General features: G+C 40.5%; 2 protein-coding genes across 2 annotated transcripts; both read right to left on the minus strand.

The window, feature by feature from the left end:
- Window positions 1-128: 128 nt before the first annotated feature.
- Window positions 129-2903, minus strand: LOC138035169 (melatonin receptor type 1B-B-like). The gene is made up of 2 exons (XM_068881994.1): window positions 2073-2903; window positions 129-945 (listed from the first exon to the last, which is right to left on the minus strand). The coding sequence occupies exons 1-2, from the start codon at window positions 2901-2903 to the stop codon at window positions 733-735; spliced, it is 1044 nt and encodes a 347-aa protein (XP_068738095.1). The 3' UTR covers window positions 129-732.
- A 5405-nt stretch (window positions 2904-8308) lies between these two features.
- LOC138035170 (uncharacterized) lies at window positions 8309-14230 on the minus strand. Its single transcript, XM_068881995.1, has 4 exons — window positions 13984-14230; window positions 10454-10459; window positions 9245-9334; window positions 8309-9036 (listed from the first exon to the last, which is right to left on the minus strand). The coding sequence occupies exons 1-4, from the start codon at window positions 14228-14230 to the stop codon at window positions 8309-8311; spliced, it is 1071 nt and encodes a 356-aa protein (XP_068738096.1).
- Window positions 14231-15000: the final 770 nt, after the last annotated feature.

Here is a 15000-nt window from a genome sequence, read left to right on the forward strand (position 1 = left end):
AGCTGAGACAATCCAGAATACCAGAAGGCGGCTCTATCTGGTTTTCATTAGGGACTTTAAAATCTACTGCGGCGTCGTAGACGAAAGCGTCACTTATCGTAAGGTTTTTGCGATAAAAATTTAAAAAAAAATGGTACGAGCGGTTTCAGAGTAAATATAGAGAATGAAAGGTTTACATTTGTAAGCTCTGGTTGTCGTCAAAACCTGAAATTTGACTGTGATTTCACGTCGTTGTTGTGGAGAGTACCGCAAAAATTTGTGTTACAACGCGTGTCACACGTGCAGCGCAATTATTTTCTTCTTGTTGTTTTGTGGCGTACTCGTTGACGACCGCGTCGTGGATCTTAAAGGCGCTGTTACATTGTGCAATTTTTCGTACAACGTCTCTTGCAACGCCATTGCGAGACAAGTTTCACGAATCATTGCCCAATGTAACATACCTCGCAACGGCGAAAAACGGTTCGAGATCAGTTTCAGAAACCGTTGAGGAAAGTAGAATTGAGTTCTACTTTCCGCAACAGTTGCAACGAAATTTTTAGGCGTTGGCTATTTTGTAACACCTGTCCTGCAACTTCTGTCGCAACGGTTTGCGGCATTAATTAGCTAATGAAAGTGTCCCTTTAATCTTATGTGATCATCGAAATGAGACAAGTTGGATGGAACCTTGTTTCGTAATGTGAGAACGTTTGTAGAAATGGCGTTGCAAGATAAGTTGCACAGTGTAACAGCGCCTTAAAGTCCCTGATCTTTTGTGGCACTTCCAGGCGGGGACGTCTCTTCCAGGCGAGTGGAAATGTTGGCAGGCGAAACTCGTACTGGACGTTTGACTGCGACGACAGAAAAGATCTTCTTGTACTCCGTGCGGAATGCACTATTCATAACGCCATAAATAAATGGGTTGATTGCACTGCTTAAGAACCAAAGAGATGTTGCCACGAGGTAAACCTAACAAAAAAAATGTGGGTCCAACATAAATTTTCGCTACTTGGTACTTGGGTTCGCTCAAGTAATTTGATACGTTTTTGCCATTGGACTCTTTAACGCAAGTCAGAAGAGGCTCTCAACCAAAGGACTATGTTGTGAACTTATCAATGAATAACTAGGAAAAGATGTCCTGGTGTCCTTACAGGAATCGAACTTATTCGCACATTCCAATTCTGGGGCAATGAGTTACGACCAAGCAATAATTGAAAACTAATTTAAGCATTTATTCGCAGTAGTGGCACAGTACAATGCAGAGGCAAAACACAATAGTTATGGAAATAATGGCAATTTGCATCGAAAATGGACATTAATTTCGCCGGAAGCTTCTTCAGTTTTTCAGTATTATGGCTCGGTTTAGCTTGCTATACACCAAGAATAAGTAAGAAACAATAAAGGGGAAACGTACAAAATACACAGTGAAAATATTATTATTAAGTAAAGTACGATCGTCCGGGTGAGTGTAGTCCTGAGAAGGACTGTTTGAGATGACATTGACTGACGTTTCGACAACCTGACTCTGAAGATGAATTCCGCTCAGGTTGTCGAAACGTCAGTCAATGTCATCTCAAACAGTCCTTCTCAGGACTACACTCACCCGGACGATCGTACTTTACTTAATGATATGACTCCTGGGTTCAAACCATTTTCAATTTTACGAAAATCTTATTATAAAAATATTCTCAAATAAACAGATCAATTTGAGATCTAAATTGGAAACAGACAGAGTTTACAAGACGCCGCTGGGAGCAGATGCCAGCCTATAACAGTGACGATGTGGTTGTTGTTTCTTCTCATTTATTTCTTGTTACAAACTTTTGCATGCCCTTTCGCTTCCAGAAAATAAAAACTTTCTCATTTGTGAAATTAGTTTCCATTACAAATTTTTGCCTTATTCAAAGTAAAACTGCCCGGCCTTATAATAAAAGGGCAAATCTCAATATTGAGCCCTTACAAAAACACACGCATAAAGATCTTAGAAATTATTCTGTACAGATAGATTCCAATTCGTCGTTTTATTGTCGGAGATTAACATTGGTGGTAAGGAAAGAACTACAGGCCATAGAGAACAATTTTAGCGTTATTTTTACCTGGCGTGGAGGGAGAAGTGGGTTAATCTTACCCATGGTGCGCATTACTTCTCCTGGGATCCAGCAAAGCGTGAACGACAGAACGATGCTTGCCACTGCTTTTGATACGGACACTTCCTCATGATGGCATCCTTGGCGTAGGTTTGTGGCGACTTCTGCGTTGTGTTGTGATACGGCGCGGAACACCTTCCAACAGCACACCACAATTACCACGTACGCCACTGTGAAGGAACCATAAAAACAAGAGTTGAAGCCGTATATGGCTCCGGGAGACATCATTCGTCTCCAGCACACGAGGCACCCAGGGCAGAAGAAGAAATCGTCCAGAGACAGCGCGTTGGGGAGACCATTGATAAAAAGCGCTACAACCCACACGAAGGCTATCATGAACAGGGTCCGCTTCTTGGTGAATATCCTCTTGTAGAGGCTCCTTCTCACAACACAAACGTACCGATTAAAGGCTGTCATAGCCATGAGATAGATCGACACCTGGGCCAGAACTGACATCACGAATGCATGTGCCTTACAGACCGTGTCACTGAAACGCCTTTTACTGTGGACAACGGCGTCTATCGTCAGCGGCATGACAAGTGTGGCAGTTAGCAGGTCTGTGAAGGCGAGTGACACGATGAACATTGTCGTGGAATTATGGAGACTGGCGTTTCGGTAAATGATGTAGCAAAGGATGGCATTTCCAATAAGGGCAACGATATCAATGGTTATTAGAACTATCGATTCTATCACGACGGCTGCTTTCGTCCGGGCTTCAAGTTGCGCCTGTAAATCAGCAAGAACATCGACGCTGGCATCTCCTTTAAAGATGTTGTTCATTTTCCCAGCTGACAAGGACTCGACTCACATTGGTATAAATTCGCAGCAGTTAAAGAGTGCGGCCTGAGACACGTAAGCAGTTAAATTAGTTGGGTCACGAGAACAATTTGAATGAAAGAGTTTAAATTATTAGCAATAATCGGAAGTCGACCGTACACTGCCCATAAACCAACGGTTCTACAGTTAATTAGAAGACTAGTACGAGATTCCAGATCTTAGGCGTTTTATGTTGATACCAGGCTCACGAAATGGACCCTCCCCTATTCATCTTTTACGTTTTCTTTCTTTAGTATAATTTCGTTGTCTGCAATGATTGGCTGCCGTCCAGGTGATTATTAATTAACTCTTTTCCCTACCTTCCCAACCGCGAGAAAACCGCGGTTAAACAGCCACCGACCAAAAAAATGATTTTTCTCAAAAAATATTTAAAGTTAGGGGAAAAAAATACATCATTTTAAAGCTAAGAAAATAACCTTTCCAACAGCATATAACTTATTTACAGACAACTGAAACCTTTTATAAAAGCGAAAATTGAACGAAAAAATTTAACAAAAAAAACACAAAAAAATATTTTCCAGGCAAAATTTGGTCATTTTAGCGATGATTACGAATTTTTGGATGCAAAAATAAAATTTTCTTCATTTTATCTACTGTCTTGTACCAAAATTTGACCGAAAACTGATGAGGCACGAATATTTTTGGATTTTTTGGAATAATCGGATTAGCGATCAAATGTGTAATATGATAATGCGATAAACATGTCAAGTTTGCGACCCGTTGCTAACGGCAACGGAAGTGATCGCATTACGATAATTAACGTCTGTTTGCCAAAAACCACCCAAATAACCGATATAAAGGTAAATATGTTCAAGCGAAAGCGAAAACAAGCGAATATTTTGAGGGAAAACACAATTCTGTGAGATTAAAGGACCATGTGCTCCAGACACGCTAGATAAACAAGCAGAAGACGTCTACTATCATTCACAATAATAATTTAATTGATTCTAGTTTTGAAAAGTGTGGAAATCACAGAGTATGGCATTTTTGTTCGAACAATAAACTTCTTGAATGTCTTGCCAAACTAGTCAATGTAGTTTTAAACAAATTATTCTCAATTTTTTTTTTTTTTTACCCCTGTAAGAACTTTTTGTAGTCTGTTTAACGTCTTTAAATCGGTAGTAGCGAAAACGCGGGGCCGGGGTCGGGGTCGGGGTGTCATGTTTTTTCCTAATTTTCTTGTTTCAATTTTTGTCGTTATTCTCCAGTACTATTATTTTCGAGTGTTCGGAATCTTTCCTTCATTTATGGTGGAAATTAGCCAAAAAATAAAAACAAAAACAAAAAAAAAGGAACATACGAAAGCTACGAAAGTAACATTTTTGTTTGTTTTTCGAAATTAAGAGAATTTTCGACTAAGATTGGAGTTTTTGCGGGGAATATACACTAACTCTTAGAGACACTGAAGCTTCGCTGAGCTCCACATTTTAAAACCACATTTTTATGTTTACTTCCTAAAAACCTTCTCCGCAATACAATTAAAACGAAACGAGATGCTTCCGTGAAGCATACACTGTGCTGCCTGTGGTACGTGCTACAGAAAATCAGGCACTGAATTGTGTGGTATTGAAATACAGCATTCCAGTCTCTGAAGAATAACAAATAAAAGAGAAGCGAGAAACATTGGCTTCTGGGCTGACATGTTGATAATTTTCAAATTCCCTCACAACTTCTTTTCACCACAAGTGTGCCCTCTGAGCATCTGACAGCTTTGTAATACTAAACTTCACTGAAGTTAATCCCTGTTTCGCGGGGTTAGTGTTAGGATGGGAGACCAAAACAATAAACCCGTCACGAAAAACAGAAGCATCTGACCGAAAATACTATTAACGCTAACAAATGCGAACTCAGCAAGGTACAGATTTTGTTAGCTTGCTTTATGCAAAACAAATATTGATGAAAAAGCAAATAACTATTGATACACAGTTTATAGAAAGAGCAGAAGGAAGTTTCCGGGACGGTCGATCGAGAATAACATATTTACGACATGAAAACAACATTAATTTTGAACCGTGAATATAGAATATAAAAAGTTACGATCAGCGACAAACATTTTGGGAGATTTTTGCCACGTTCAAGTAAATTGCAAAATCGAAAGTGACATGGCCGGAATTCAGCGGGCGCCGTGATTAAGTTACCGCGGCATGTTTACTAGCCAAACAGTGAAGCATCTGTGTCAAATGATGGCAAGATACCGGGTTTTTGTAAGTTTCTTTTTCTGTCAAGTGTTATAAAGTTTGACAATGAAATGAGCGAAGTCAAAACAAAGATCACAATCGCCTAACTCTTGTTTATGCAAAGTCAAAATTTACTCTCCAAGACGCGTACGACGTTAGTTATCACCAGGTAATTCCATCATTTTGGAAATAGCAGCTACTTTATTATTCATCTGCGTCACAAGTTTTCACTGATTTTGGGGCTCATTTTGTTGAAACTCAAGCACGCTTCCAACAGGCCTGTGAACCCTTCCTGCTTACAGAGCAATACTAAAAAACTTCTCCCATATCACATTTCAACCTTAAGCTCGAAAATTCAATACACAACATGATATTATAATTCACAAAGGCAGAAAATACCACAGAATCCTTTTCCAGCGAAAAATTTATTGAAACAAACAACATATTTGCTCTTAGAGGCGAAAACCTCTTCCTATTTCATTGCGTGCGTGAAGACAAGAAACTCAATCGTGTCAAATTACCATGTACTTCAGGTAAATACAGCTCACTTTGATTTCGTCTCGACGGGCGATAGATTGTTGTCGAAGTCCAGTACTCGTCGCTTTTGAGATTCCTGCCTAGTTTATCCAACTGACTTTCCATTATTGAGCTCCATAAGGGTATATTTTGTTTAAGGATCCACTAAAACGCCATTCGCGTTACATGACTTTCGACGCTATTGCAGGCTAAGTTAATAGCGAGCTTACGCAACAGGACGGCTGGAAGACTCATGACGGCAGAATGACGAAAAAATGTCGCGTAAGATTGAGAATGCACAGTCTCGCGCCACATTTTTTCGCCATTCTGCCGTCCTGAGTCTTCCAGCCGTCCTGTTGCGTAAGCTCGCTAATGATTCTACTGTGTCCACCAGAGAAATCTACGCAGTTCCACTACCCTCTCGATCCTAAGAAAATACGCGCAGAAGGCTCTATGCACAAAGACACCACTTACCAGGGGAGTGACAGGCAAGACTTTTACCAACATGGAAAAAAATAAAATAAATAAAACAACAAACTAAACGCAGACCTCGACTGGGTTTGCCATAGCCAACCCAGTAACAAAACATAGCCACACTTCCACGATGCTTGTTTTCTCAATGTCGCTGTGTTTTTTATCGTAAAGTTGGATTCGATCCCTAGCTTGAGGTCCGAAAAGAATTGGCTGACAAGTTCGCGTGCAACTCTAAACTTTACTACAAACCGTTTGTAGCAAAGTCAGACAACAACATTGACAACGACGCGAACAAACAAGCAAATGAGAACGCTGCATGACTGCGCAACGGCCGTCGTAGAACTATGATTCTGTTTTTAACGAGTAGACATTACAATGCGATTTAAAGTGTGGAGCTCAGCGAGTCTTCGGTGTGCAGTTGGCGTGTGTCCAATTTCAGCAATTTCGAAAATTCTCTTAATTTCAAAGAACAAACTCCGATTTTCGGAAAGATGAAATTAGATGCTCGGGAAAACCAACTTCGAATTTAAAACACACAAAAAAACGAAGTCCGATATAGAAAAAAAAATAAAATAAATAAATAAATAAATATATATATATACAAACCCTGGATAGGTCACCCGCTTTTTCCTCAAGAGTGCTCGACAATATTGGAGCTTCGTCTAGTAAGAGAAAGTGAACTAGTTTTCGTTCATATATTCGATCTACAGATCTGTTTCGTGGGAGTGTATCCCACTCGTCAGTACCTAGATGACAATGTTAATTCGTGGGTTTTTATATTCCATTCCCTTGAAATTACAATAATTAGGTGTTTTTTAGTAAAAATTTGTTTGCATGTCTACAGGTGTTCGCAAGTTCTGTTCTTTTGTTGAGGGTGGCAAGCTCTTGTTTACATATGATGTAGAACTTTTCTAGCATGCACAATTTGCATCTTTTGGTTGCATTAGAGTATGCCTGTGCCTTATCAAGAATTTTCCATCTGATCGTGTAATCTACTCCCGCTTCCTTTAACTGCCACACATGCTTGCTGAGCTCAGTTTGGTTGCTGTATACTTCATTTCTAAATGATTGTTTGTGATTGGCAAATCTAGACTTAAAGTCTGTGTCGGTTAAACCCACGTAGCATTCACTCCCCTGCTCTGTTGTTACGATGGCTTGGTATACGATGCCCTTAGTAAGGCACTGGTTCTCTAGTGGGCAGTCCCCTTTCCTGCGGCAATTGCAAGCATGTGTGGCAGTTAAAGGAAGCGGGAGTAGATTACACGATCAGATGGAAAATTCTTGATAAGGCACACCCATACTCTAATGCAACCAAAAGATGCAAATTGTGCGTGCTAGAAAAGTTCTACATTATATGTAAACAAGAGCTTGCCACCCTCAACAAAAGAACAGAACTTGCGAACACCTGTAGACATGCAAACAAATTTTTACTAAAAAACACCTAATTATTGTAATTTCAAGGGAATGGAATATAAAAACCCACGAATTAACATTGTCATCTAGGTCCTGACGAGTGGGATACACTCCCACGAAACAGATCTGTAGATCGAATATATGACCGAAACCCAGTTCACTTTCTCTGACTATATATATATATATATATATGCAAATGAATGAATAATCAGGACACGATCATACTTTTGCCTCTGGTTTTTCATACAGATCTGTTTATACAGATCTGTTACACACTGATGAGTGCAGGACAAACTAAACGTCCTGTACGAAACAGATCTGTATGAAAACCAGAGGCAAACGTATGATCGTGTCCTGATTATTCATTCATTTATAATTGCCCTACCACATGGTATAGAGCACTCTTAGTACAGCAAATAAACACTGGATATGTCACCCGATTTTTCCTCAAGAGTGCTCGACAATATTAGAGCTTCGCTTACTACATATATATATGTGTGTGTGTGTCCTTCAAGCACTTTCATAGCTTCCGTAAGTTCCTTAACTTTTTTGACTAATTTCCACTATAAATTAAGGACAGATGCCGGTCATTCGAAAAAACAGTACAGGAGAATAACGACAAAAATTGAAACCAAAAAAAAATTGGTAAGAAAAGATACCCCGACACAACTAATCGATAATTATCAGTTCCTGAAAACCAGTAAAAATTTCGTATTCACAGACATTCAAACTTCAATCTTTTTTGGTTAAAATGCAGGGGGTAACTAATCAGATTTCCTCTTCCTCTTCCTCGTCCTCGTCCTCGTCCTCGTCTCTTGAAGGTCTTGTGCGTTTGAGTACTGTCTCTAACATTCCATCAATGTCTTCTGTGGTTGGCTCTTTGCAGTCTTCAACAACATCTGAAGGGACCCCCTGAAAAGGTGTTGGGGCGGCAAGACACTTGCGCTTGTTCTGGAGAGCTTTCCTCAGGGACTCTTGCGCAAGTTTGAGCTCGCCCAGTGCTGTTTTTGCAGCAATTTCTTCTTCAGCGACTTTTTTCTTTTTTTCGGAAGTGGTGTTGCTTCTATCGTTAAGTCTTCGAAGTCTTTCGTTGACTCGCAACAGTTCCCGGTGGCTAGACAGGGTTCTCTGCCCTTTTGCCTCTACTGTTTCTGCCTTTTGCCTTTTTATCTGAGACGAGTCTTTGACTTCTCTTAACTCCTGTTCCCTTGTGTTGTTTGCCTCAACCACCAAAATCACTGTTTTCTTTAGAGTCCAGGCAGTGTCGACGACTCCATGAATAGCAGTAGCTTTCCATTTCTTTAAAGCTGTGTCCTGGCACAACTCCTCGGCTTTCTCGTTCCAAAATCTTCTTATTTTTTCTAAACCCTGAGCATCTGCAATTTCTTTACAGGAGAACAGCTTAACTTTTCTCTCCGCTGCCTTTTGATACATGGGTAGCTCCTTAGAGGGACCTTTCACCCATTTCGCAAATGGGGACTGCTTTCTCTTTTTAGCTAAAGTTAAAACGAAAAAAAATTGCCATGTTCCTTGACTGCACGGTTTGCCACTGAAGGGAATATGTATGATTAATTCGCACCAGCGCTGGTTATTGATCGCATTATTATCAACTTTAAAAGCCGCTGCAATTACGCTGTGAATTCTATATCTTTACTTTCTATATTGACTGAAGGATTAATAAAAATTGAAACGCGGTAAACAAACCTCTCAAGGAGTCAATCCCAGATCCTGATGGCGATGATACTGATGATACACTTCCCGGTTGCGAAACATCATCATCCAAGCTATTTTGACCTGTTGAAGGGTAGCACGAATTACCACTAATTGAAAGAAATACTGGCCACTTTAAATTTAATCGAAGTCAAGACAACGCTTTTCTGTATTATAGTTATTTGGTGAACAGAGCTGAAATAATTTCCCAGCTGGCGCCGGTCAAATTGTCCGGTCAAACCTATTTTTGCTCCGACATATCCCATTTTGAATCCACGTCCGCTGATTTGACACAATTTGAGCCCGGAATTTATTAATAAGGGTAAATCTTACCCTTATTCATTGCTATATCTTATTAAAAGGGACCGGGGAAATGATTGGTAATACAAGGTTTAAAATGCGAAAAGGAATTAATTTTTGGAACATTTCCTACGTGTAAAATTGCTTACAGGAATTAATCAAAGTGGCTGACGAATCTTCCATGAAGTCTGGCCGTTGGCAAAACCCGGATCGGAACGGATCGGATCTGACCGGACCGGACTGGACCGGCGCGGACCGGATCGGATCGGATCGGATCGGATCGGATCGGATTGACAAACCTCGGACTGGTTCAATACCAAAATTCCTGCCAATAGACACATTACATCCCTGGTCCCTGGGTCACCAGTTAAGGTTACTTCCCACCTTCGCGGGTGTCCTTCCGGAAAAAAGTTCGTATTCGCGTTAGTTTCAATAAAATCATAACAAACTAAACATCAGAAGAAAGCTTAGTGAATGTAGTTTACGATAAATATACTGCTTAAGCGAGTTTTTCTTTTGGTAAGTATTAAGATTGGTGCCGGGAAGACGTGAAACCGCCGAGGGTTCTGTTGAATTTATCGGGTATCGGATGCTGCAGCACGAGCAAAATGACTGCACAATGTTATTCGCAAGACATCAATCAACAAAAGCTTGTCAGGAGATTCCGATATTTAGAATAATTTCTCATGGCGTCCATTTACACAACATACCTCGCATATTTTTGGCTACTCCAACCTTAGATGCGGATGTCTAAACAACCAATCAGAATATCGAAAACGCCTGAGACAATTTCGTTGATTGATGGCTTGTGAATAACAACACTGTGAAGTCATTTTGCTCGTGCTGCGGCATCCGATACCCGATAAATTAATTAGGAGAACCCTCGGTGGTCTCACGTCTTACCGGCTCCTGACAATATAAAAGGAAAACTCGGTTAAACTATATTTGTTGGCGTAGACTACATTTATTATGACTAAAAACAAAATAAGTATGCAAGGCTGGTTGCACGGCTGTGAGGATATATAGTGTTTGTTTGACAAATTTTTCGTCATGCAGGCACGGCCTGACTTCTTCAGGGAGTTAAATCATAACTCGTACATTACTCCCTGAAGAAGTCGGGCCGTACCCGACGAAATATTGGTCAAACAAAAACTACATATCCTCACAGCCGTGCAACCAGCCTTGCATAATTATTTAGTTTTTAGTCTAAATATTATTTGCTGGTCAGATCTCCCAAGATCCGGCACTTGTACTTTGTTCAGCTGGCCCTTGCATACAAAAACTGTCCACATTTATTAAGCTTTCTTCTGATGTATAGTTTGCTATGATTTTATTGAAACGCGAGTACGAACTTTTTCCGGAAGGACACCCGTGAAGGTGGAAAGTAACCTTAACTGGTGACCCAGGGATTTTGTGTGTCTATTGGCAGGAATTTTGATATTGAACCAGTCCGGGTTTTGTCGATCCGGTCCGATCCGATCCGAACCGATCCGGTCCGGTCCGGTCCGATCCGATCCTGGTTTTGCCAACGGCCATCAAGTCTCGTCCAGAGGATGGCGACGCAAAGGCTGTTACCGGTTCGAAATTGTTCAAATAACTTTCATCTGTAAAAAGAAGAAGTGAAATCAAATTATTTCAAAAGCATTTTAAAGGCCTTGCAGTTAAGAAAATGTATCACCTTGCAAACCTGGATATAGAGAATCACCTCCGTATTACCTTGTCAACAGCAAGGAATTCCGATCTAACCGATGGCGATCGTTATAAGACACTGAAGTTGGGAACGTGAAAACTTGCGTACCATAGAAGGTGGCGCCCCATTTGTCGGAAAGTTTTTTTTTAGCGAGGAAGTCGGAGTTAAGGTTACCCTATACCTTCAGATCGGGGTTTAGGGTTTCAGGTTGGGTCAAAGTAATGGTCGAAGAGTAATGTCTAATTTCTGGAAAAAAATCAAACAAATATATATTGGAGGAGAAATGAACGTTTTACGTTATGGCCGAGAGGGCTTTCGCGGGAATACGGATGCCGCGAATTGGTTTCTCAGTTTATCAGCATAGTGTTATGTTGTTCTGACTACGAAACATTTTCCGTAATTGTATTATTAAAGTTATAACCGCTAACATTGACCACGGAAAGTTCCATGCATGGACTATAGTTCGAAAAAGCGAAAACAGCAAAGAACGAATAAAAATACATCAGTGAGTGAAGATGCGAAAGTTGGCATCGCGAATGAAGCTACAGTATCGTAACTGCGATGATCGCTCACTAATTCATAGTGTCATATCAAGCGGGCAAAAAAAGCGAGTCAAGAGAAGAGAAGCGATTCTTCCTTTAACTTCATTGGCTAAATACTCTTCAGTCGCGTCGCAAGCGTGGGCACAATTTTGCAGTGTGGCTATAAAGGGGTAACCATCATTTTGTTGCAAAAGTTTCAACTCTGGCGACTTTCTTCTTGCGATTTTTTTACCAGTTGAATCGCCAGTTGAAGGGTGGCTGTACGTGTGATTTTCATCGCGCTCTGGCGACGCGACAAGTTTTGAAAAAATCGCATCACCGGCGTGAGCAAAAAATCGCTCGTGTAGCCGCAGCTTAAATACCGATGCTGAAAGAGAGACAAACTGTTCTAAGAATTTCAGTTCTACGTTGCCAAACAGCTATAAATTTCTTTACTAAAACATCACCCAAAAAGATGAAAAAGTAGTCCATCACGTTTTCGGAAAGGATATTTATGCAATTTTTGGCACTTGAAAAGGTCACCCGCCTAGCAGTTTCGCATGAGGAAATGGTTCGCTGGGAAGTTTTTCGAAGGTAACGTCCCGCTTGCAATTTCTGAAATGAAGAAACCATTCCCAATAATTTTCGGACACTTTTCAGCTAAGATATCCGAACAGATCAAATTCTTCTAGGCGATAAAAACAACTCTTTAGACAGTCGTTAAACATTACAAGTAGCCTAGAAATGTCTCTGAAAGGCTTTTTGGCTTCACTTGCTCGCTGGATGCCCTTGACATTTGCTACGCGCATTCTTTTGTTTGTTTTCTTCGGCCAGCTACTCCAGCGTTTGGCCACTGTTTTTTGTCGTCCCCGTTTTGACAAAGAAGCTTAAAAAAAAAACGACCTACGGAAAAATGATCTCTCCTCCTTTAGCGCATTGCGAAACACAAGGGTTTTTTTTGGAGATTCGCGCGAGAAATTAGCCACGAGGTCAACGGTTGTGACCTTTCCACTCAGTTACGTGCGAGTCCAGTTGAGGGCGTTAGTGGGCGGAGAGGGTTTGAGAAGCAAGAGATATTCTGAATCGAAAGGACTGTTTTTACACATACTCGACTTAACCGCTGCTGATTTGAATAATCACCAGTAGTGATTACGTTGTGAATTCCCTGTTTCAGGTAAACCTTTCTGTGATTTTCCTATTTCCTTCCCAAATACAAGTTCACAATGTTACTACGAAAACCACCGATCTGTGGAATGGGTGGGAATTTACGTGTCTCTGCCCCATCCACTTTCGCTTGTAAATAGTTCAAATTCTTAAGAGATAACGGCAGAACTGAGCGCATATGGAAGGCTCTATAATCGTGGAAAGGCTCTCGGAGAAGACTTGAAAATGAAGATTAGACAGGACATTATCGGGAAAGGCAGAGACTTCACCACAGGTTTGTTTGTGGGAAGGTTTTTCGCGATTGCCAAAGAAATCAGAGATAAATTTTGAAAACGTGCTTTTCCATTGCTGCGGTTGTTTTGTACACCTTAAGCCCGTGGGAAAGGAATTTCATCAAAATGTTTAACGAAAGTGGGCGGGGCAGTGACTCGATAATTTTGGCCCATTTCACAGATCGGTGGTTTTCGTAGTATTACTTGTTTTAATCTTGATGCAAATGAATAAAATGCTTTGTTTACGTTTTTTAGCATGTTCTAAACGTCTGTGTTCTAGACTGTCGGTTGTCACACCCACTTGGCCTAGCTAGAACATTCCCGGAAAATCGGCTAAAAATCTATCCGGATAATTTCCAGTAAAGTTAAAAAAATCTCATCTTTTTCCTTAAAGTATCAATATTTGAACGAAAAATATCAAAACATTTACCAAAAAATCTATAGAGTGCGTCTAAAAACCCCACCAATGGTTTTCACAGCTGTCAAACAAAAAGTGCACGCTGCTTCCCATTGAAAATTTTTCAGTCCGGGAAGCGGCGATATAAAAGCCTTTAAATGAAATCTTTGCAAGCTACTTTCTTCGTACCTGGAGTTTGCGAGATATTCGTATAGTTACGGATAGAAAATAAAAGATCCAGGGCTTGTGGTTAACAAATTTCAAATATGTAAATTAACGTGAAGATACAAAGTGCGTTACGTTCATAATATGTTGTTGTCTGTCTCCTGTTGTATACCGTCATTACTAAATTTTGCAAAATATAACAGCAACAATAAACCGTAACATACCTTTATATTTATCACTAGGGACATGCTTTGCATCTTCACCATCTTCGTCGAGTTTCATCTTCTTCCTTAAACAAGATACCTTGAGCAAAATTTTCTTTCGATGACCAGGTAAATGTACCCCAATTTCACGAAGTTCACCGTCCGTGATAGACGCAAGAACCTCTAGGTCATCATACCCATTATCCAAAAACATTTGTTTGTATGGAGTCAGCTTTGTTTCATCAAACCAAGAGTGAAATTCCTCCATTACGGTAATTTTAAACTGGCTGAAATATACGTCACTTTCACTTTTCGCCGTTTCCGGTTGCTTCGGTACAAAACGCGGGAAGAGAGCGTTAACCTCGATTAAACTTGAGCATAACGTGTTTGTAAACCTAATTATATATTTTGTCTGAAAATGGAACAACGATATAACTCTGCTTTAATGAAAGATCTTAAGTTGCTCAGAATGCGATCCGCCAAAACAACAGAGTGGTGTGCGAGGAACTCCAAGAGCGTTATCAGGCGTTCGTACCACAGGCAGCCCAGAGTCGGAAGGTAAACAATTATAAGGATTTGTATGGGAATCTCGATAATAGACTGAAAAAGATATTTACCCACAAAAGTTCTCAATAAAAAAGCCGTACTTTATTGTCATGGTGAATTTCTTGCTTTTTGTGTGGTTTTTTGCCTGATTGAATGCAATTTAAGCGACTTCTCAAATTCCCGAGTCGTCACTCTTCCCTAAATAAAGGAATGGCTGGCAACTCATTTCTAACTTACCTCAGATCTCGCCGAAAAAATTCACACTTCTCCGGCATCAGTCACGCTCAAACTCCGGCGATGGCCACAAGGATAAATTTACGTTCTCCTCGACCAGGTTTCAAGGTCCGGCGAGTATCCATTGCTGAGAAACAGCGAAAAATATTCAAATTTTCGAACTCCTTCGAGGCTCGCTAACAACCAATTTTGACACGGCTGGTCAACGGTTCACTGAGCCTCCATACGGTGGGCGCAAACCTACGCAAGTGTACCCAT

Source organism: Montipora capricornis, unplaced genomic scaffold (assembly GCF_036669925.1).
Source record: "Montipora capricornis isolate CH-2021 unplaced genomic scaffold, ASM3666992v2 scaffold_286, whole genome shotgun sequence".
Taxonomy (NCBI): Eukaryota; Metazoa; Cnidaria; class Anthozoa; order Scleractinia; family Acroporidae; genus Montipora; species Montipora capricornis.